Genomic DNA, 23,858 nt, shown 5'->3' with positions numbered 1-23,858 from the left:
GAAAAAGTACTTGCAGGTCTTATTATAAATTCTTTCGTCCCCTTTCTATCCCCTCTTCTTAATTCCCTCCCCTGGTCATGATTTACCGAGCAATGCTATCCTTAGCAAAGCGCGGTCGTGACAGAGTGGTATCAGAGCCAGGTTTTCTGCTCTGTAACCGTGAGTCCTTCTTTGGAAAGGAAAAGTCTAGACTTGATTCGCTAGACTAAGTTAACGAGATCGACCACAACTCAGCACCAATTTCATCGCCCTCAACCTGATTGAAGGTAATTTTTCTTCTTGTAAGATGTCTTTTAAGAATTTTATCGAACTAATAAAATGAGCACTTTTGGAATGAGAACTTAGAAGAAATAAGTATATGTGTGGTTCTCGCTTTCCCGAGCGATGTAATCTTTGTGCCAATGTTATGGGATTCATGTTGGAAGTACAAAGGGATACGTAAAATTTCCTATGCCCTGACGAACGAATTCGAAATACCTCCGTCCTAACAAAGCATTTCCCGATGCTTATATTATGACAAATTGATCTTACGCTTACAAATCCGACGCACAATTCCCTTAATAATGAACGTCTATCTCGATGCGTGCGGCTTTGGCCAAGTACACCCTTTGCCTTATACCAAAAGAAGTATTGTCGTGTATCCTTAAGCAACTTTCTCCTTTACTTATTGTTTCGGTAAAACATCATGTGTAGATGAACCAACGCCGGACGGCTCGCAAGCAAGTCACACCCCAGGCTATCGCTGACAATGCGATACTCGCCTATCGATCCTACAGTCCTCGTCCTGGAGCGCACATATTGAGGGTCTTATGCAGGTTTTATGAGTTGTGGGAGACGGCCCACGAGCATGGCGTCACTGGGATTGACGGCATACGCCATCTGATTCCCCTACTACCTGACGATTGGGAGATATGGACAGCCAGCTTAGCAGATGATTTCATCCATCGTCGACCCGACACCCTAGAGGATGAGGGAGACTTCCCAGGCTTCCTATGTGCCATTATTGATCAGTATTTGCGGTACCAGAACGTTCCGCCAGCCTCCCCAGACATCCTAGCACCGCCCCCACCTCAGTGGGAAACTCCGACCCTCCCTATTACTGAGCCCCAGGGCCAGTATGATCACGAGGCAGGACCTTCACGCAGACAGGAGATGGTTTTGCCCCTGGGCTACGACCGACCCCAGGGAGCGCGCCAGTTTCCTGGCCAAGAGCATGACCCCACGTGGCGGGGCAAGGCTCCTATGATCGCTGCCCCAGAAGAAGATGAGTACCCGATGGAGTATCCGGCAGATGATGAGGCAGATCCGCAGATGAGGAGTCCTTCTGAGCGCAGACAGTCCTTGGAGGTGCCTGGCGAGCTACCCCACCCCGATGAGTTGGACGCAGACTGGTACCAGTACTTTCAGAACCGCTACGAGGAGATCAGGGCTGAGATACGCCGCGAGGTTTGGGAGGTCCCGGACGCCGCAATACCTCCTCCCATGCCAGGGATGTTACCAGGAGGAGCCGAGGATGACCCGATTGCGATCAGTAGCGACGATGGCTTTGAGGGGAGCTCGGGGCTGAGCTCTCTAGACTCGGACGGCGACTGGTAGAGTAGTGTTAGTTATGTACCATCAGCAACGGACCCTTTATGAGGCCGTCCTGATGCTAGTAGTTTTATCTCTAGTCCCCTTGTGACGTGAAAACTGTTCTTTCCTACGGTTTCACGCTTTTCTTTTGTCGATCGCGTAGAGTTTGGGACTTTCGTATGTTATGTAGGAGGATCTGTTATGTACAAAAAGTCCTCTCTAGAGGCAATTTTGGCTTGATACATATATATATATGCAGATGTTCTATGCTTACGATTGTATCTTGTTTATAGGTGATGTTATTGTGCCTCTTGTTGGTTGCCTTCAATTAAAGTTATGTACAAAAGACCCATGCATGATTGCAAATTTTTTATTTTTATTTTTTTATTTTTTTATTATTGTCTCAATAATAATTTCTTTTCTTATAGAATGTCACCTAGGAGGGTAGGACGTCCTAGAGGACGGGGAAGGGGACGCGGTGGAAGAGTGCCCCAAATTGTCGAAGGAAATCATGAAGATTGGCGCGAAGTTACGCCACCACCTCCATCTCCATCTCCGCCTCCACCTTCACCTCCCCCGCCACCACTTATGCAAATTCCGAGGATTGAACGCAGGATTGAAGAAGTCTTTCTCCGACAGAATCCGCCAACCTTTAACGGACTGGGCGACCCGGCCGAGGCTGAGACTTGGGTGCGTGCGATGGAGCGGATATTCAACTTCTTGCAATGCACAGATAGAGAGCGTATGGCGTGTGTGACCTTCCAATTGGCCGGATCGGCCGATTTCTGGTGGGAGGCACGTAAGAAGACCATGACCCCAGGCCAGATTGCAAGCTTAACTTGGGAGCAGTTCAAGGCAGAAATGTATGATAAGTACATCCCTAAGAGTTACCGAAAGAAGAAGGAAGTGGAATTCTATCACCTTAAGCAGGGAAGGATGTCAGTAACAGAGTATGATAGGGTTTTCTGTGAGATGTCCCGATATGCTCCAGAACAAGTCGACACTGATGAAAGGATGGCGGAGAAATTTTGTGCCGGTCTGAGGCACGAGATTAGGATGGCGCTAGCTAGCCACGGGGGATTGACCTACCTGGAGTCCCTGAGCCGAGCTTTGGATATAGAGGCGGCAATGCCCACTGAACGGAGCACTCAGACTGTAGCTCCGGTTCCTCCTCAGAACTACCCCCAAGGGTCCAAAGAAAAACGCAAATGGGAAAGTACTCGAGGTCCTCAACAACCGAAACGACCGTGGCAACCACAATCTCACCACCATGATGTTGGAAGACAAAATGCCTCAAATCCAACTGGGGGCTATCAATCAAATCTGAGACCGTGCCCCAAATGCAACAAGGTGCACACGGAATCTGCCGAGCAGGGACAGACATTTGCTTCGTGTGTGGAAGGAATGGCCACTTTGCTAGGAACTGTCCAAACAAGACCTCTGGAGTAGGGGCAAGGTCGAACCAGCCAGCATATCGCACACAGTTGCAAGCAGTCCAGATGCAACCTTGGCAACCACCACAATTTCCTCCTCCACCAAAGCAGCAACATCCTCGGAGGCCGAGTCTCCCATCACAGGCCCGTGCCTATGCTCTCAGACAGAAGAAACCGGAAGGGGACCAAGGAAATCTGGCAGGTATGGCTATGCTCCTTGGTGTACCTGTCATTCTCTTATTTGATACTGGTGCATCGCACTCTTTCATATCAGCATCTTGCGTAGATACCTTAGACATCCCAACGAATCAAGTTGAACATAGACTTAGGGTGTCTTCGCCTGTCGGAGGAATAATTGAAATTAAGTGCTTCTGCTCAAACCTAGAGGTTTCTTTTGGAGGACATCAGTTATTAGTCAACAACTTGAGTGTTATGCCTATGTCCGACGTCGACATAATCCTTGGGATGGATTGGCTAGCTGAAAACTATGCCACTATCCTGTGCAACCAACGACAAATCTCTTTTCACCCTCCCGGAAAGGACGCCACTAACTTTCATGGGGTTACCTTGGGCAAGCGGAAATCCATAATCTCCGCACTACAAGCTGCAACGCTTGTACGAAAAGGCCACCCGGCCTATCTTGTCTACCTGAACGAAGAGAGAAAAGAAGGGAGGAAAATTGAAGATGTGGAAATAGTGCGAGAGTTCCCAGATGTGTTTCCCGACAATCTACCTGGCTTACCCCCGGATAGGCAATTGGAATTCACCATCGATCTCGAACCCGGGTCTGCGCCGGTGTCGAAAGCTCCATATCGAATGGCTCCGAAGGAATTGGAGGAATTGAAGATGCAACTTCAAGAACTGATGGACCTGGGTTTCATCAGACCAAGTGTCTCACCGTGGGGAGCACCTGTACTTTTTGTGAAGAAGAAAGATGGGACGCTAAGAATGTGCATTGACTACCGAGAATTGAACAAGCTAACTTTGAAGAACAAATATCCGTTGCCAAGAATTGATGACTTGTTCGACCAGCTCCGAGGAGCTAGTGTCTTCTCAAAGATGGATTTAAAGTCAGGATACCACCAACTGAAGATTCGACAAGATGACATTCCAAAGACGGCCTTTCGAACACGGTACGGCCACTACGAGTTTGTGGTGATGCCCTTCGGCTTGACAAATGCACCTGCGGTATTCATGGATCTCATGAACCGAGTCTTCCACCCCTGTCTTGACAAGTTCGTATTGGTATTCATAGACGATGTGCTCATCTACTCTAAGGACAAGAAAGAACACGAAGAACACCTACGGATCACTCTGGAAACACTAAGGGCCGAGAAGCTATACGCCAAATTCAGCAAGTGTGAATTTTGGCTCAACGAGGTGAACTTCCTCGGTCATGTGGTGACTGCTGAAGGAATTCAAGTAGATCCAGCAAAGGTGGAGGCCGTGCAGAATTGGAAACCCCCTGGAACACCCAACGAGATACGAAGCTTCTTGGGATTGGCAGGTTATTATAGGAGATTCATCGAGGGCTTCTCAAAGATTGCAAGACCGATGACGCAACAACTCAAGAAGGGCACCAAAGTTTCGTGGACCCCAGAATGTGCAGAAAGTTTTGAGTTACTAAAGAGGAAATTGACCACCGCGCCAGTACTGGCTGTTCCAGATCCAACAGGAGACTATGTGGTTTACACTGACGCATCGAAAAGTGGATTGGGCTGCGTCCTCATGCAAAATGGCAGGGTGATAGCATATGCGTCACGGCAACTTAGGCCGCACGAGCTTAATTATCCTACCCATGATTTGGAGTTAGCCGCGGTAGTGCACGCGCTAAAGATTTGGAGGCACCATCTCTACGGAGTTCGGTGTGAGATTTTCACGGACCATAAAAGCCTCAAGTACTTCTTCGAACAGAAGGACTTGAACATGAGACAGAGGAGATGGTTAGAGCTGGTGAAAGATTATGATTGTGGCATCAACTACCATCCCGGCAAGGCCAATGTGGTGGCCGATGCTCTAAGCCGAAAGACTCAGCACTTGACCGCCATGTTCACTCACGAGGAGAAACTGCTACGAGAATTTGGCAAGCTCAACATGGAAATGATAAGTGCCCCAGAAACGGTGGAAGCAAGGATAGCTACTCTAGTGGTGGAGCCAGATTTGAGGGAGCGTATCATCGCTGCACAGAGACAGGACGAAGGTCTGGAAAAGATACGAGCAAAGGTGAGGACTGACGGACATGAGACCTATCACGAGGAGGCGGACAACGCCCTCACTTTCGGAGGGAGGCTGTGTGTGCCCCAGGATGAGAAACTGAGAGATGAGATCCTAAGCGAAGCTCACGACACGCCCTACACCGCACACCCTGGAAGTACCAAGATGTATCAAGACTTGAAGCGGAAATTTTGGTGGGATGGCATGAAGAGAAGTATAGTATCATTCGTGGAAAGATGTTTGGCTTGTCAGCAAGTCAAGGCTCTTCACCAGCGACCGTACGGGAAATTGCAACCCTTAGAAATTCCTGAATGGAAATGGGAACACATAACCATGGATTTTGTGACGGGCTTGCCGAAGACCAAGCGAGGAAACACTGCCATCTGGGTGATCGTGGATCGCCTCACCAAGAGTGCCCACTTCCTGCCAATTCCAATCACTTATGGATCTGAAAAACTATCTCAGCTTTATGTGCGGGAAATCGTGCGCTTACATGGTATCCCAGCCTCAATCACGTCAGATCGAGATGCAAAATTTACTTCAAATTTCTGGAAGAGCCTGCAAGCAGAACTTGGTACAAAATTAAATTTCAGTACCGCGTTCCACCCACAGTCTGATGGGCAGTCAGAAAGGACGATTCAAACACTGGAAGATATGCTTCGAGCCGTCATACTTGACAGAGGAGGGAGTTGGGAGACAATCCTACCCCTGATAGAGTTTGCATACAACAACAGCTACCAGGCAACCATTAATATGGCACCTTACGAGGCGCTATATGGGAGGAAGTGCAGATCGCCCCTATACTGGGATGAGGTCGGTGAGAGAAAGATGTTGGGTCCTGAAGTAGTCAATGAGATGGTCGAAATTGTGCGCCAGATCAAAGGTAGAATCAAGGAAGCACAAGACAGACAGAAGTCATATGCAGATACTCGTCGGACTGACCTTCAGTTCAAGGTAGGAGACAAAGTCTTCTTGAAGGTGTCCCCTTCTAAAGGGATAATACGTTTTGGGGTAAAGGGGAAGCTTAGGCCTCGTTTCATTGGCCCCTACGAAATCCTGGAGGAGATTGGACCCGTCGCCTATCGTTTGGCGCTGCCACCAAGTTTCGGAAGCGTGCACAACGTCTTCCATGTTTCGCAGCTGCGGAAATATGTGTACGACCCGAAACATGTGATACACCATGAAGAGATGATGTTAAACCCGGACTTGAGCTACGAAGAGAAGCCAGAAGCAATCTTAGACCGGAAGGTGCAACACCTAAGGACAAAATCCATCACTTCGGTGAAGGTCTTGTGGAAGCATCATGGATACGAAGAAGCTACATGGGAGCTGGAAGACGAGATGAAGGAAAAATACCCGGAACTGTTTGAATAGACCCTTACAAATTTCGGGACGAAATGTTTTTGTAAGGGGGAAGGAATGTAACACCCCGACTTTTTACCTTAAGACTTTGAAAATCAACCTTATATATATTTAAGTTTCGCGCCTAGATCTTTACTTCTCAAATAATTAATCGTTGTGAAGTATATTTTGGAGTGGTGATCGAATATAGTATTACTTCAATATAAAGTCGCGCTAATAAAGGTCCGTTTGTGAAGACCGAGTTTCAAATAAAAGTCCGTACACGAGTTCAACGTTTAAGTAAATATTAATTAAAAATAAAATACTCTCCGTGCCCTCCGGACCTTGCGCAATAGCCACGCCTTGAATCCCGATACCTGCACGAATGGATAAGAAGCACGTTAAATCAAGACGAGACAATCGACGAAATCAAATCACATCAAACACGCAAACCAAACGACGGCTCACGCCTTTTTAGGTGACGAGACATAATATTCTTGCCATTTTTGGCATGACAAGTGATTGACGAGACAACTTGCCTCATTTGGCAAAGAGTCCCTAACCATTGGACATTTCACCTCCACAATGAATCAAGCTTTAAACCAATTAATTTCATGCACCATTCTTCCTTATAAATATCACCCCATCCCCCTCTTAATCCCTTTGTTCATCCATGAAAAACTACCTAAACAAATATTCAATCAAGATGGGAATGCATACAAGTGTTTGAAGAAGGGGAGCCAAATTCCTACACACTACCATCCTTCTTCTCTTCTTTTTTTAAGGTAATTCTTCTAATAACCCTTTTCACTACATAGCCATTTTCATACCTTTCAAGCATGAACATTTGGTTTTCCACATGGCAAATCATATTAGTATTTTGTACATCTCTTCCCTAATGATTTCATACCAACTATGCATATGACTATCTAGAATAGAATATTTGCCTTAACAATACCAAGCTTAGACTAAGAAAACAATTAAACAAGGCCTAATCTACTAAGAATCTTCAACACACAATAATAACAATCATGGGAGAGCTCACCCATAAGCAAAGGGGCTGTCCAGCGGCGGCGGCGGCAGGGCGGCGGCGGCAGACAGGCGGCGGCAGTCCAGCGGCGGCGGCGGTGGTTGTTCCGGCGATTTGTGCCGAAATTAACCTCTTCCGACCCCATTTTGCACGATCTATCCAAATCTTCGCATTTCAAGACCTAATTGTTAGTTCTAAGTCTTCAATTTAAGAAAATGAAGAAGAAGAGAAAGAAGGGGAAGTGGGAATGGGAGGAAAATCCTACCTTTCGGTCAACGGCGGTGGAACTGCCGGTGACCAGCAACAGCGACGGCAGCGCCGGCGAGAGAGGGAGCGCCGGCGAGAGAGGGAGTGCCGGAGAGAGAGAAAGCCGGAGGGAGAGAAAGAGAGAGAGAGAGAGAGAAAACCGGAGAGAGAGAAAGCGCCGAGAGAGAGAGAGAGCGCCGGAGAGGCCGGCGCCGGCGCCGCTCGCCGGCGACGCCAGGGCGCCGGCAGAGGGGAGAGCCGAGAGAGAGGGAGAGTGGGAGAGAGGGAGGTTGTTTGTTTGAAATGGAAGAATGAATGGGAGGATTAATCCTTTTAGTAATTGGGGCAACACTTTTGACTATTGGGCCTCCCCTTTGGGCCAAGGAATTATTTAGTAATGTGGTCTCCTAATATTATTTCTTTGGGCCGAGAATTTAGAGGGAATGAGAATTTTGGGCTTTGAAGCATAAGAAATAAAAGGAACCTTATCTCGTAGTTGTGGTGTAATGTTTCTTAAAATATTTGAAGCGTTTAAAAAAAAAATTTAATCTTGCGATAAATTAATGTCTTGCCCTCCGTAATTAATTAATTAAATTTCTGGAAAATAAGAATGTATGGATTAAATGAACCCTCTCCCAAATAATTATTTAATTACTTTAAGGTATCTCATAAAATAGAAATCCACTTTTCTTGAGTGGAATGAAGTGATCTTGATCGAACCCCGAACGTAGGACGCATACTACATGTAGGATCATTTCATGACATGCACCTTATATATGTCCTTAAAACTAATTTAAAACATTATACTATTTCAAGAAGGGCGTGTTCGCGAAGTTTGATTTCCGAGGCCAAGCTTTTGCAGCATTTTCTTTGGGAAGCTTTGAGGTGGGCTTTATATCCAACACATTAAGTGTGGATAAAATTATCAAATATATGAAATGATTTTTGTTTGATAAAATTGCACTTATTTTTTTTTAAAATGTTATCGTGCCATAAATTATTTGTTTTATGATGCCTATCTGCTTGGCGATGCCAAAGGAATGAATGAATGAAACGAATTCGGCTCCAATAGGACCAAGATCCTATTCGAGTTAGTGTACACAAAGGAATGGACCGTGAGTCATCGTAAGGGTTGGCCGGTCAATGTGATCGTGGAAGGTGGCCACCTTCCCGACACACAATGAACTATCAGATATGGCGGATTGATGGAATGAGCTTAGTCTGATCAGACGAACTTTATGAAAATGAACTTAGTAAGCTCGGGCCTTTAAGAAAAACCCCCGTGTGTTACTGTGATGGCATGATAATAACTTTTCATATATATGTATCTTTCGGCGATGTGTTCACTGAGTACCCCGTACTCAGCCCTGCATGTATTTCTAAATGTGCAGGTTGAGCAAGTGATGAACTGGTGGCTGAGTGGAGTTGGTGGTTGTCTCATCTCTTTTGTAGGATTTTCGTGGCATGTGTCTTCATACACATGACCACATGGTTACAACTCCTTCCGCTGTGCTTAGGTTGTAGTATTTTGTACTAATGGGTCATAGGAAAAATGATCAGTAACGAGTGACCTACGTTAAACACTCTCTTAAGTACTCATGGTTTTTTTTCGTTGTCTTGTGAACCTCTTTTATATTATGAAAAAGTACTTGCAGGTCTTATTATAAATTCTTTCGTCCCCTTTCTATCCCCTCTTCTTAATTCCCTCCCCTGGTCATGATTTATCGAGCAATGCTATCCTTAGCAAAGCGCGGTCGTGACATTATCACTTTGAGTGGAATTTTTCAAAAAAAAAAAAACTACATGTAAATGTAGTGTAAAAGATTTAATACGTTATGAACTCATGGTATGGCAAAATCTACCTCTTTTTCTCTCTCTGACTCAGGCCGGCATAAAATCTGATCTTTGCAAAATTGATTTAGCAACTAACTTTAATTTAATCAAAATTCCTACCAACTATTACCTAATCCTGTTTAAGAAATGGTCCTCGTCAACAATCCGAAGGATGCATATATAATTTGATTAACACTGACTGATGGGATTGAGCTAGTTTTTAAATTTAATTGCATGATAAAAATAGGTGTATATTTGTAAGTTTGATTAAATCATCCGATAAATTAGTTTTAAATATTTCTTCATATCCCTGGGTGGTTTTCACTATATTGCGTCACGCATAATAAAAATTTGGTACTACTAATTGATTCTTTAATCCGCCCAATTCACTAATTTATCCACACACTTTAAAAAAGCAAATTTATTTTACTTTTTTGACTAACCAATTTTTTTTATAAATATATGTGTCTAGTAACTAAAGGCTGGATTACATTTGAGATTTTTATATTTTTGAGCTGATTAGGATTGCACATTAGTCGTAAGATAAGATATGATAGTTTGAAAACGTCATATGAATCGAAAAGTCTTTCTAAAATTACTAACTACGTTCTACTTGCATTTGACCATTTTTTTCTACACAATTCACCCTAAAATTTGGGCCATAAACTATGGTGACCCTTAATTTTAATATAAGAAAATAAGTAGTTTTCTTTTGTTTTATGGTCCCATAAAATAAGTCCATTCTTCATTTTGGAAAACTTTTCACCACATTTTACACAACTAAAGCCAAGGGTCTCAGGTTCAAATTTTCTGTGACGCAACCTTTAAATTTAAATACATTAACTCATAAAAATGATAAGTCCTACTAATACACTAACGCTATTTTAATTATTTTTTTCTTTATTTTTTTTCCCTTCTCACGGAGTATTAAAATTTGCATATTCCACTTTCTATTTTTGAAATACGGTGTGAGTATAATTGAAGATTAACTCATCATACAACCCAACTCCTACAAATAGCAATTGTATTTCCCTTGTCGTTGTTCACCTACTACACACACAAAAATAACTAAAAATTATACTATCTCTATCTTTGAAACTTCTGAAATAATACATGTATTATTGTATAATTGATAAATTAAAAAAAGAATTTAAAAAAAAAGTGATTGGAGCATGTTAGGGGGAAAATGGTTCCTTTTCATTGTAAAAAATTCTAAAATGAAAAATATTCAATTTTAAGAGACTCACCAAAATAAAAGTAGTTTCTATATTTTAAAGATGAAAGTAGTAAGATCTAATTCATAAATACTATAAAAAGGGAAGGAAAATGTCTAACTAATCAACCCGACCCAGAGACGACTATCAATAAAAAGAAATACAAACATATTCCTGTAAAAAAAGATGATGACAAAATATGATCCCAATTCTTCACTTATAAATAGATACTCCCCTTGCTGCACAAAACACAACTAATCTAGCTAGCTACTTATTCATAATTTCATTAATCTTTATCAATCATGGCACCAATCACGGCTGATCAAGAAATCAGCTGCTCACTCCCACCACAAAAATTGTTCAAAGCTTTTGTGCTTGATGCAAACGAACTCATGCCCAAAGTTATACCCAATTTCTTTAAAAGCTTCGAAACTATAGAGGGAGATGGAGGAGTTGGGAGTGTCATGCTTGTTACTTTTGCAGAAGGTAAAATAATTGTTTTTTCTATGATTAAAACGATTTTCTTTTTATATATAGTAATGGTAAACATTTTGTTTTTCTAAAAGAAATTTGAATTGTAATTGATAGGAAGTGGTATCAAGCCAGCAAAGCATAAGATTGTAGAATTGGACGAGGAAAACCATGTGTTCAAGTACAATTTGATCGAAGGTGGTATTTTGGGAGACGATCTCGAATCTGTATCCTATGTTCTAACATTCGATAAGGGTGCTGATGGTGGTTGTGTCATCAAGATTGCCGCAACATACCACCCCAAAAAGGATGACCACGAGCATGGCATAATAAAAGAGATTATAGAGAAAGGCAAAGAGGCGACTAAAGGGTTCATTCATGCTATTGAGGCTCACCTCCATGGACATACCTAGAACTAAAAAGGAGAAAAGTAATTATTTATTGTAATTTCCATGTGATGATTTCAAGAATTTCAAAATTATGTTTGAGTGTTGAGTGTTGTGTGTATTGAGTTTCTATGTATTGTATCAAGATGTTGAACAAATGCTATGTATCTATAAAAGGTTGGAAAATTACATAAACCTTTTTATTGTGGAAGTATGGATTTATAACAATAAAAATATATTTTTTGTTAATGAATAAATGTCTGACTTTGAATTGACACAAAATTTAAAGAAAACAAATAGAAAAAGTTTGTAGTATAATATAGATTCTATTTTTATAGTTAATTAATTTTATTACAAAATAAATTGGTGAAATATATAGTAATTTATAAAAACAGAAAAAAGGGAAATAAGATTTCAATATTGACATTTTAATATAGCAATATGATCGATGAACAAAGAGAAATATACATTTAAGGAAAAATAGAGTAAATCGTGGAAATGTAGCATGCCTGTATTTTATTTTAATTACTACTATTTGATTTGAAAAGTCCAAAAGGTCTACTATGGTTTCAAAACATTTGGATATTTAAGGACACAAATCTTTTTATACTAAAATGCACTCCATGTCACCTCTATCTAACATTTAAAACATGTCTACTTTTACACCTGTAACTTTCATCTGTCCCCAATTAATTAACACTATTTTCATTTTTTTTCCTTCTCTAATTAATTGACATCTTTAATAATACTACTTTTAATAATATATATCATGTTCTACTAACTTATTTCATTCACATTTTATTATAAAAATAATATATAAAAAATATGATTTATACTCCACTAATTTTTTCATCCATTTTTTAAATCCATGCCAAATTAAATGATATCAATTAATAGAGACAGAGGGAATAATAAATTGGCCTTCTAGAAGCATAATGAACATGTGGAAATTTAAAAAATGCAATGGAAAATTGATCCAGTCTCCCATTTGAACCATTCCATTTATCCCATCACATAATGTGTTAATTAACTTATTATGGATCGCATAATTTTAAGAATATTCGATTGTCCTCATATATCAGATAGTGGTTTTATAGTTATATTTTTTATGATAAAATAAATATAGATTTCTTATTTTATTGGAACGTGGATCACACTTTTTTATTATAATAAAATGTGAGTTAGATAAAATTAATATAATGTGGGGTTCATTATCAAAAGTAGTACTCCCTCAGCCCCACTCTTAAGTGATACTACATTTTTTTTTTTGGAATGTCCCACTCTAAATGACATATTTCTAAATATAGAAACATTACTCTCTCTACTTTTTCTCCCTCTTACTTTATTTTCTATATTTTACTCATAAAACAACACTACATAAAGTCTCGTACCTAATTAAAAATGCTCCACTTAGAGTGAGAGAGAGGGAGTAAAAAATGAGAAGTTTATTAGTAGACGGACGAAAATGGGAAGATGAAAAGTTTATTGGTGGACAGTAGGAATAATTAATCTGTATGATATTTAGATATTGGTGATAGCCAAAGCCGATTTAGATTGTGAAATACTTCATTCGTCGGCCATTAGGAGTCTCAGTTTACTATTTTAGTCGGTCTGCGATTAGGAGTCTCTGTTCACTTTTTTTGTAAATGGAAGGTAGCCTCACATCTACTAACTAATCGTTTCGCTCATATTTTATTATAAAATTAATATAAAAATTAATATCGTATTCCACCATCTTTTCCACTCATATTTTTTAATTAGAATAAGTTTTTTTTTTTTTAATTTTCTTAATCATTCAAATAATATCATAATCATTTTGAGAATAAACCAAATAAATCATTTTACATATATATGGTCCAATTGTAAAAGTACAAAACTTCGTAGTTTAATACTATACAATTTTCAAATCTTATAAGACTAACTAAAAATTGTTGGCCATATTTAGTTTCATAATTTAAGTTACTATTATTTTTGCTACAATTAAATACTCTCTCACAAACTACAGGGAAACGGGAGGGGTAAATAAAATTTTTGAATCTAGGAACAGGTTAGGACGAAAAAAATCACAATTATACAGAGGAACATAGTTAGTCTTTAATTAACGGGAGGGCTAAAAAAAAAAATTTAAATATTGAACAGATTAGGACTTAAAAAATCACAATTATTCATATATATGAAAAATAAATACTAACCTGAATATAATAATTCAAATAAACAATATGTGGATGATTTTGGAGTCGTGTGCCCAATCGTCTTGCTAATAAACTTCTTTTTGTTTGAACGAGAAAATCTTTATAAATTACGGCAACACATTTGCCGATCTAATTAGAAGCCAATTAAATGTCAACCAATAAAGTATTTTCAATTTTTAATATTGAAGTAGACCATGCATTCTTGTAAAAAGTATGACGATGAAGGAAATGATGTCCATTATAAACGTGCATAATATTATAACTATATAGTCAAAACATGCGACATAAGGTTATTAAGATATTGTATTAGTGATGAAAGAAAAATTATAATTATTTGGATGAGTTGGACGAAGAAAATCTTGTTTACAAGTTCAGTATACTCGAAGGTGCTAATATGAGTGTAGGTTTTGAGTTTGTCTCAGTTATGAATAATGTTGAAACTGGTCCTGATGGAGGTTGCATCTTTAAATCCATCAAAACATGTACAACCAGTGGCGAAACCAGAAAATTGTACAAGCCGGGGCTGAAATTTAAAAAAAATATATAAATATATATATATTAAAATATTTAATTTTACATGTAATGTCTGTTCAACTTTTACGACACACTAGATGATAACTGTTTTCGACGAGTCGCCATGTCTTGAAATCGCCGAAGAATAGTCTCATTTCCAATTTTTTTGAAAATTCCCCTCTCAATGTATACCACCATGATATCATTCATCCATTCGTCTCCCATTCTATTGCGCAAATCTGTCTTAATAAGTTTCATGGAAGAAAATACTCTCTCGACAGAAGCTGTTGCAACCGGGAGGATCAGTGTCAACTCAATCAAACGGTACACCAACGGGAAAGCTTTATCTCTTGAGGTAGAAACCAACATCTTTGCTAAATTTCCCAAATCTTCAATGTTGGAGAACTCAACTTTATCAACTATATCATTGATATAAGTTTTAAGTTGATATGGAAGAGACATACGTTCAATAGATGAGAAATCAGCCGGATAAAGTTCTGCAAGACGAACCAACTTGTCCACATTGAAGCTAGCAAATGAGTTTTTTGGACTAAGGCAATTCATGCAAGTAAGCAATTCCGAATTTATTTCTGGGAAACGATTCTCCATCTCTTGAGTAAGTAAATCAAGAACCTAACAATACAAAAAATTTGACTAAATTATTTAATTGATAAATGATAATCAATTGCAATCATAATTGAGAAAAAAAAATGTGAAGCTTACTTGACAGTAAATCTCCACTTTGTAATGATGATAATTAGTAACGCGCCCATCCCGCTTCATACACACACGATGATTGATGACATCATTCATACTAATGACGTCAATAAAATTAGCCACACAAAACTCTTCGACATGTCCCAAGAATTTATTCCATCCATTCTCTCTCAAATCTCGCAAAGTCCTTTTGGTTGTATCAATCAAAGATGTAGCTTGAACGATATTTTGATCCCCAAGTTGTAGAATTGTTGACAAATCATTCGTTGTCCCAAGCAACTCTATCATCAAGTGAAGAATAAAAACAAAGTCATAACTCACCATCCTCATGCCCAATGTTTTTGATATACCTCTATTATCAGGATTAGCACCATCTTCAAACACATTTTCAAGCACTTCAATTATTGACGACCACTTGCTTTTCAAACGAAGCAAAGTAGTGAAGTGTGACCCCCATCGAGTGTCGCCTGGTCGCTTTAAACTCGTCTCTTGATTTAAACCCCTTCCACTTTTAATTTCTCCACTTTCTATACCTTCGACAAGTTTTTCATGCTCGAGCTGTCGTAGCTTGTCCTTTCTTTTACAAGATGATCCACATGTGTTGACAATCATAGTGACAATAGTAAAAAAATCGCTTACAGCACCATGTGTTTTTGTAACATTTACCACCACTAATTGAAGCTGATGGGCAAAACAATGAACGTACTTGGCAGATGGATTTTCATTCAATATAAGTGATTTCAAACCATTGTACTCACCCCGCATATTTGATGCACCATCATAACCTTGACCTCTTAATCGTGACAAAGATAAACCATGCTTAGCAAATACTAAGTCAATCCCTTCCTTCAAAGATTTTGCTGTGGTATCGGTGACATGAACCTAGGCCAAGAATCTTTGTACAATCTCTCCATCATTGTTAACATACCTCAGAACCAAAGCCATTTGTTCTTTTATCGATGCATCGCGCGCTTCATCAACCAAAAGAGAGAAATTACGATTTTTAATATCTTCCAAAATAACTTTTGTAGTTTCAACAGCACAACAATTTGTCAATTCCTTTTGAATTAAAGGACTAACCATCTGATTATTGCGAGGAGCATTCTCTAATGTCACCGCTACTACCTCAAGTTTTTGGTCACGTAACCAATCAAGTATCTCTAGAAAGTTTCCCCTATTTTCAGACTCCAATGATTCATCATGTCCTCGAAAAGCCAACCCTTGTTTCAACAATATTCGAGTCACATCTAAAGAAGCAGTCAAACGAATCCGATAATTGACTTCGTCTTCCTTATCAAATTTCATCAAATTATATCCAACACTTTGTCTTTGATTTTTAAATCCTTCAAAAAGTATTCTAGCCTGATCATGTGTGCTATTAACTGAGCCCTCATGTTCTCTAAAAATAGCAAGAGCCTTTTTCCAATTTTTACACCCTGTGCTCACAAATACATCATCGCCAAACCGATTGTCGTTAATTGGCCTAAAAAGATAACACCAAAAACTCTAGCAGATTAGAAGCAGCGAGAGCGTTGTCTCACAAGTCGCGAATCTCCAGCTCCAGGCGTGAGAAAATTTGGGAGAAAATTTGGGCCAATTGTGTATGGACTTAGAGCTAGGGCTGGCACTATTAGTTAGTTAGTTTATTAAATTAGAAGGCCCAAATGAAAAGCCCAAGTTGTAAAATAAAAAGCCTAAACAAATAAGCCCACTTTCTTCTTCTTCCCCAATTTTCAATCGCGTAACAGCTTCTTCCCCAATTTTCAATTGCAGAATTTACAGGTAACAGGTGACGGAGTCAGGGCTCGCTCCGGGGCGGAAATCGGTCGGAGCACGACGGTATAAGGGTAATTTAAGGTCTGGTGCCGGGCAAGCCCCCGCTGGCGCGGGGGCTTGGCACTGTGTAGTTCCGCCGCTGTGTACAACGAAAGGAAATAACGAGAATGAGGTTCGAGAGGGTATAAAGAAAGTTAAAGAGAATATTATTGGTGGATTCTTCCAAGCTGTTGTGGAACACCAACAACCCATCCCCGATGCATACAACTAAAAATGAAATTTCTAAAATTATGATGCCTCTTGGTATTCTAAAATAAAAAGATCAAGGGTGTGCAACTGTTGCGTTTGTGTGCGATTCCAAGTAAATGGGGTGATTTTCAAATAAATTTGGTGGCAATCTTATTTCCTTTCATGTTCGTGTGCTCATTGTTACGTTGTACTTTTGGCTTTCACATATTATCAATAAATTATTTTGCCCGTAGAATTCTATCCCTTGTACACATAACATGACACACACGTAAATAGCAAATTAAAAAATATCACCTCCGTTCCACAATAAGAGTCACATTTTACCATTTCTTTGCTATCCCAAACTGTATTACTTCAAAATTAATCATAGTAGTTCATCCTTTCAGTCTCCTCTTAATTAATCCGGCCGAGGTAACTTTTTTCGATAAAATAAAGGCCCAAATCAGATTTAGAACGGGTGAGCAAGTCAAAACAACAAATAAGTCTAAAATAAAAAACCAAAAAAGGCTATAGAACAAAGAGAGGAGTACAAAGAGAGGTCACCTTATCAACGGCAATTTAAGTAGTGATGGTCCAACAATTTTTTGCCTAGCTTTTTCCGGTTGCAATTTTCCTGTCCATCGTCTAACTTTGGGCAGTTCCTCGCTCATTTGACTTAGTAGAAATGGAAATTCTGGACACCGAGCTTTAGTCTATGATCCCAATCTCCATAAGATAAGCTTCTTCTCAACATTCCAATTTGGCTGCCTTTTCAAAAATCACCTTGTTTCTCAACCACCAAATGGACCAAGAGACAAAATAAAACACGAGGTCCAAATCTTCTTATCAAACTTGAGAAAGGGTGTGTTCAAACAAGAGACAGGATCCATAGGCAAGCATAAGGAGATGTTTCAGCAGCTACAACAGAAATACCACAAGCTACTTGAATATTTACCTCCAAAGACGACGTGGGAAACCGTTTCAGTAACTAAATTAGAGCAGTCAATCTCCTTACTCTTTCTTGTCTATCAGCCCATTACTTTGAATAAAATTAGCCCAAAGCAATTAATTTCCTCTTGTGAAATACTAAACTCACCAACCCAATTTACTCACTCTATGGCCCAAAACAAAAGTGTCAGCAACTTCCATTTTCATCTATCAAACTAGAACCCTCTCTCTTTCGAACCATCCCCTATTCGTCTCCTCTTTCCCTCTTTCTACCGTCATACGTCGGTCAGAACGCAGCGTTGTTGTCATCACCGAGCAGCCGCTGCTGGTTATTGCAATTTGATGAAGCAATTTTGGAGTTGAAGAGAGGGCCCAACTAGATGTTCTTTAATTCTCCACCCACAAAACACAATAATTACCAATTGATGTTCTCAACCTATAAAATACAATAATTACCAAGTGATATGCTTTCTAATATACTTAAGCTTCTCAATGTTTCATCCGTCCTCCATTAATTGATCCTAATTTCTTTTTTCGTCCGTCCCTAATTAAAGATTGTCAAGATATATTCACACAAAATCTTGAATTCTTGAAACATGGTACTACTACTATTTAACTTAATATGCATATGAAATTAGGGGAATCATCAAGATACACGACTATGTTTCTTGAAGAGCACAATGTGTTGAGATCTCCTAGGAGTGGATTGTGTGTCTACGACACTAGAGGCTTCGACCAGATTCGAATAGACGAAGGATTGGACGAGGTTTCGACGTGGATGAGAGACGGCGTTAGACACAACCAACCTTGCTACAGATTAGGAGATGATCGAAAATTTATGAGATTAAATAGTTCAAGATATGTGAAGAGAAGGGTCAATTGTGTGATGGTTGTGGCTGATTTGTTGCAAATTCACCAAGCCTTCAATTCTGCTGATTTCAAATCCATCGAGGCAGCGGCGGAACTACACAGTGCCAAGCCCCCGCGCCAGCGGGGGCTTGCCCGGCACCAGACCTTAAATTACCCTTATACCGTCGTGCTCCGACCGATTTCCGCCCCGGAGCGAGCCCTGACTCCGTCACCTGTTACCTGTAAATTCTGCAATTGAAAATTGGGGAAGAAGCTGTTACGCGATTGAAAATTGGGGAAGAAGAAGAAAGTGGGCTTATTTGTTTAGGCTTTTTATTTTACAACTTGGGCTTTTCATTTGGGCCTTCTAATTTAATAAACTAACTAACTAATAGTGCCAGCCCTAGCTCTAAGTCCATACATAATTGGCCCAAATTTTCTCCCAAATTTTCTCACGCCTGGAGCTGGAGATTCGCGACTTGTGAGACAACGCTCTCGCTGCTTCTAATCTGCTAGAGTTTTTGGTGTTATCTTTTTAGGCCAATTAACGACAATCGGTTTGGCGATGATGTATTTGTGAGCACAGGGTGTAAAAATTGGAAAAAGGCTCTTGCTATTTTTAGAGAACATGAGGGCTCAGTTAATAGCACACATGATCAGGCCAGAATACTTTTTTAAGGATTTAAAAATCAAAGACAAAGTGTTGGATATAATTTGATGAAATTTGATAAGGAAGACGAAGTCAATTATCGGATTCGTTTGATTGCTTCTTTAGATGTGACTCGAATATTGTTGAAACAAGGGTTGGCTTTTCGAGGACATGATGAATCATTGGAGTCTGAAAATAGGGGAAACTTTCTAGAGATACTTGATTGGTTACGTGACCAAAAACTTGAGGTAGCAGCGGTGACATTAGAGAATGCTCCTCGCAATAATCAGATGGTTAGTCCTTTAATTCAAAAGGAATTGACAAATTGTTGTGCTGTTGAAACTACAAAAGTTATTTTGGAAGATATTAAAAATCGTAATTTCTCTCTTTTGGTTGATGAAGCGCGCGATGCATCGATAAAAGAACAAATGGCTTTGGTTCTGAGGTATGTTAACAATGATGGAGAGATTGTAGAAAGATTCTTGGCCTTGGTTCATGTCACCGATACCACAGCAAAATCTTTGAAGGAAGGGATTGACTTAGTATTTGCTAAGCATGGTTTATCTTTGTCACGATTAAGAGGTCAAGGTTATGATGGTGCATCAAATATGCGGGGTGAGTACAATGGTTTGAAATCACTTATATTGAATGAAAATCCATCTGCCAAGTACGTTCATTGTTTTGCCCATCAGCTTCAATTAGTGGTGGTAAATGTTACAAAAACACATGGTGCTGTAAGCGATTTTTTTACTATTGTCACTATGATTGTCAACACATGTGGATCATCTTGTAAAAGAAAGGACAAGCTACGACAGCTCGAGCATGAAAAACTTGTCGAAGGTATAGAAAGTGGAGAAATTAAAAGTGGAAGGGGTTTAAATCAAGAGACGAGTTTAAAGCGACCAGGCGACACTCGATGGGGGTCACACTTCACTACTTTGCTTCGTTTGAAAAGCAAGTGGTCGTCAATAATTGAAGTGCTTGAAAATGTGTTTGAAGATGGTGCTAATCCTGATAATAGAGGTATATCAAAAACATTGGGCATGAGGATGGTGAGTTATGACTTTGTTTTTATTCTTCACTTGATGATAGAGTTGCTTGGGACAACGAATGATTTGTCAACAATTCTACAACTTGGGGATCAAAATATCGTTCAAGCTACATCTTTGATTGATACAACCAAAAGGACTTTGCGAGATTTGAGAGAGAATGGATGGAATAAATTCTTGGGACATGTCGAAGAGTTTTGTGTGGCTAATTTTATTGACGTCATTAGTATGAATGATATCATCAATCATCGTGTGCGTATGAAGCGGGATGGGCGCGTTACTAATTATCATCATTACAAAGTGGAGATTTACTGTCAAGTAAGCTTCACATTTTTTTTTCTCAATTATGATTGCAATTGATTATCATTTATCAATTAAATAATTTAGTCAAATTTTTTGTATTGTTAGGTTCTTGATTTACTTACTCAAGAGATGGAGAATCGTTTCCCAGAAATAAATTCGGAATTGCTTACTTGCATGAATTGCCTTAGTCCAAAAAACTCATTTGCTAGCTTCAATGTGGACAAGTTGGTTCGTCTTGCAGAACTTTATCCGGCTGATTTCTCATCTATTGAACGTATGTCTCTTCCATATCAACTTAAAACTTATATCAATGATATAGTTGATAAAGTTGAGTTCTCCAACATTGAAGATTTGGGAAATTTAGCAAAGATGTTGGTTTCTACCTCAAGAGATAAAGCTTTCCGTTGGTGTACCGTTTGATTGAGTTGACACTGATCCTCCCGGTTGCAACAGCTTCTGTCGAGAGAGTATTTTCTTCCATGAAACTTATTAAGACAGATTTGCGCAATAGAATGGGAGACGAATGGATGAATGATATCATGGTGGTATACATTGAGAGGGGAATTTTCAAAAAAATTGGAAATGAGACTATTCTTCGGCGATTTCAAGACATGGCGACTCGTCGAAAACAGTTATCATCTAGTGTGTCGTAAAAGTTGAACAGACATTACATGTAAAATTAAATATTTTAATATATATATATTTATATATTTTTTTTAAATTTCAGCCCCGGCTTGTACAATTTTCTGGTTCCGCCACTAGTTGTTCGAGGCGTTGAAGTCCCTTTTTCATTTGGATTGCATCAAAAATTTGAGTAAGTTTTCTCATTCTATTTTTCCTAAGTAGGGTCTATTATACTCATTTAAGGTAGTATATAATTAATATTTTATCATGTAATTCGAATTTCGTTAATGGTAATTGATTATTATGATTGATTATCCAGTAATAAATAATGGAGTAATATCTTAAGTTTCAATATTTGGTAATAATTTTGAGAATTTCTACTAGTTTTAAATAAGTACAGTAATAAATTTATCAGTCGGACAAAAATTGTTGCAGAACAGAGTCAAAGTAAGTAGTAATGTCTATAATTATATGATTAAAATTTGAAACATCACTTTAGTCGATAAAGTCGCATTCCTTTTCCCCATATGAGATTAGTCAAATCTGAAATATCTGTAAAGAACTTACAAATTGCATTATTTATTTATTTTTATTATTATGACAACTTGACTAGGACTACACGTGAGTTGTTAATTTAAAATTAACCTTAATATCTACTATTACCAACTAATCTAGAAGAATATCATTTTAACATTGTAATTGTAATTAACATTGAACTGATATCGGATTCGGAGAGAAATTTTATTCGGTACTAGTAGCAATTTTTTTTAATGTGCATTGTGTACGATTGTTATTGTCTCGTTAATAATATTACTATTATTTATTTATACATATAAATCCGTAGAAATTAATAAAGAAATGTATGTTTATTTCAACAGATGAGAATCCGATCTTAATTCTAACACACGGTGACGTCCTAAGCCCGGAAGATAGGATCGGGGCGAGGCTAAAAATATGTGAATATTTAGGTATACCAGAGACGAGTGGGGCATACGACGTGGCATGCTTGACGGAGAAAGGGATTCTTGTTGAAGACTGTGATCCCGTAACCGCGTTCGCACTAACGGAGGCTGTGTATAGGGCTTTACTGCAATCAGACAGATCTCATCTGCCTAAGAGGAAATTTGTGGATTTGATTATCATGTTTTTATTATGGATAATGAGCTGCATTGCTACATTCTTTGCATTTCTTGCTCATTTCTTCTCAAAGTTTGGACATCACGATAAGAAACTTAGGATGTGATTGTGTTTAAATTTTAATTGTAATCCTATATAGTTTGTTGTTCTTGATGTTTATAAGATTGATGGACATGTTAATGTTTTGGGAGTGATTTATCAACTAATATGTGTATGTTTTGTGTGATAATGTAGCCTTTGGGAGTGTGGTGTTATTTAACTTAATATATATTGCAAAAAAAAAATTAACATTTGAAATTGCAACTAGAATCCAGCAATATCTATAATCAACTCGAACGACGATGGTAATTGATATAGATATGAACTTTCTTCAAATTTTTGTTTTAATCAGAAGTCTATCATTCAATATATATATTTATATAGAATGATGACTTATTTTCTTGATTAATATTATTTCCATACAATAATAAAAAAACAACTTCTTATATATTTGAGAAACAATTAGAGCATTTAATTTTAAAAATATGACATTAATACTTTTATAATAACATTTCATAATATATGTAATTAAATCTATATTATTTGATATGAGCCCCCTCCGTCTTCTAATGATAGCCTATAATAGATAATTAATTATGCATTAGGGAGCTCATTTAACCTAATATGACCCTATATAAGTATGCGACTAAAATAATTTATAAATAGGCTTCTCATAAATTACGATGGTAGTATATACTAGCTTGGGGCCTTGATTCTCAATTATATACTAACCCTAAATTGATAAATATTTTGCTTTTAAATAATAGGTCGAGCATTGAGTCATTGAGGAAACATTATTGGTCTCTTAAAATTTGGGAAAATACTCATTTTAATCGGATTTCTAAGCTTCAAATATTTTTTTCTTATGGATACAATAGCTTTGAATTGATATATATTAATATTTGGGATATTAATTAAGGGTAACTAGATAAATAAATAAAAAAAGGAATAAGAAATGGATACGTGAGTGACTTGCATATTTGAAGGTAGTGGTCCTCTATACCTTTTTGTCTCTGTTTCACCAAGATACAAAATGGTTTCATGACCAATCTTTTTCATTTGCTGTCACCATAATATATAGGGAAAAATATACT

General features: G+C 38.5%; 4 protein-coding genes across 4 annotated transcripts; 3 read left to right on the top strand and 1 right to left on the bottom strand.

Annotated features, from left to right (window-relative positions):
- The first annotated feature begins 11,129 nt into the window (after positions 1-11,129).
- Positions 11,130-11,951, top strand: LOC125195854 (major allergen Pru av 1-like). Its single transcript, XM_048094112.2, has 2 exons — positions 11,130-11,369; positions 11,472-11,951. The coding sequence occupies exons 1-2, from the start codon at positions 11,186-11,188 to the stop codon at positions 11,765-11,767; spliced, it is 480 nt and encodes a 159-aa protein (XP_047950069.1). The 5' UTR covers positions 11,130-11,185; the 3' UTR covers positions 11,768-11,951.
- Positions 11,952-14,529: 2,578 nt separating this feature from the next.
- LOC148927127 (uncharacterized) lies at positions 14,530-17,837 on the bottom strand. Its single transcript, XM_089056072.1, has 4 exons — positions 17,731-17,837; positions 16,243-16,645; positions 15,484-16,044; positions 14,530-15,078 (listed from the first exon to the last, which is right to left on the bottom strand). Exons 1-4 carry the CDS (start codon positions 17,835-17,837, stop codon positions 14,530-14,532), a joined length of 1,620 nt encoding a protein of 539 aa, XP_088912198.1.
- Positions 17,838-18,674: 837 nt separating this feature from the next.
- Positions 18,675-22,910, top strand: LOC148927125 (uncharacterized). Its single transcript, XM_089056022.1, has 3 exons — positions 18,675-19,066; positions 21,736-21,778; positions 22,467-22,910. The coding sequence occupies exons 1-3, from the start codon at positions 18,737-18,739 to the stop codon at positions 22,829-22,831; spliced, it is 738 nt and encodes a 245-aa protein (XP_088912148.1). The 5' UTR covers positions 18,675-18,736; the 3' UTR covers positions 22,832-22,910.
- Positions 20,041-21,384, top strand: LOC148927126 (uncharacterized). Its single transcript, XM_089070132.1, has 2 exons — positions 20,041-20,979; positions 21,070-21,384. Exons 1-2 carry the CDS (start codon positions 20,041-20,043, stop codon positions 21,382-21,384), a joined length of 1,254 nt encoding a protein of 417 aa, XP_088926258.1.
- Positions 22,911-23,858: the final 948 nt, after the last annotated feature.

Source organism: Salvia hispanica, chromosome 4, assembly GCF_029641045.1.
Source record: "Salvia hispanica isolate PSC_SH4W2 chromosome 4, Shi_PSC_v1, whole genome shotgun sequence".
NCBI lineage: Eukaryota > Viridiplantae > Streptophyta > Magnoliopsida > Lamiales > Lamiaceae > Salvia > Salvia hispanica.
This window is presented reverse-complemented; position numbering and strand designations above follow the sequence as displayed.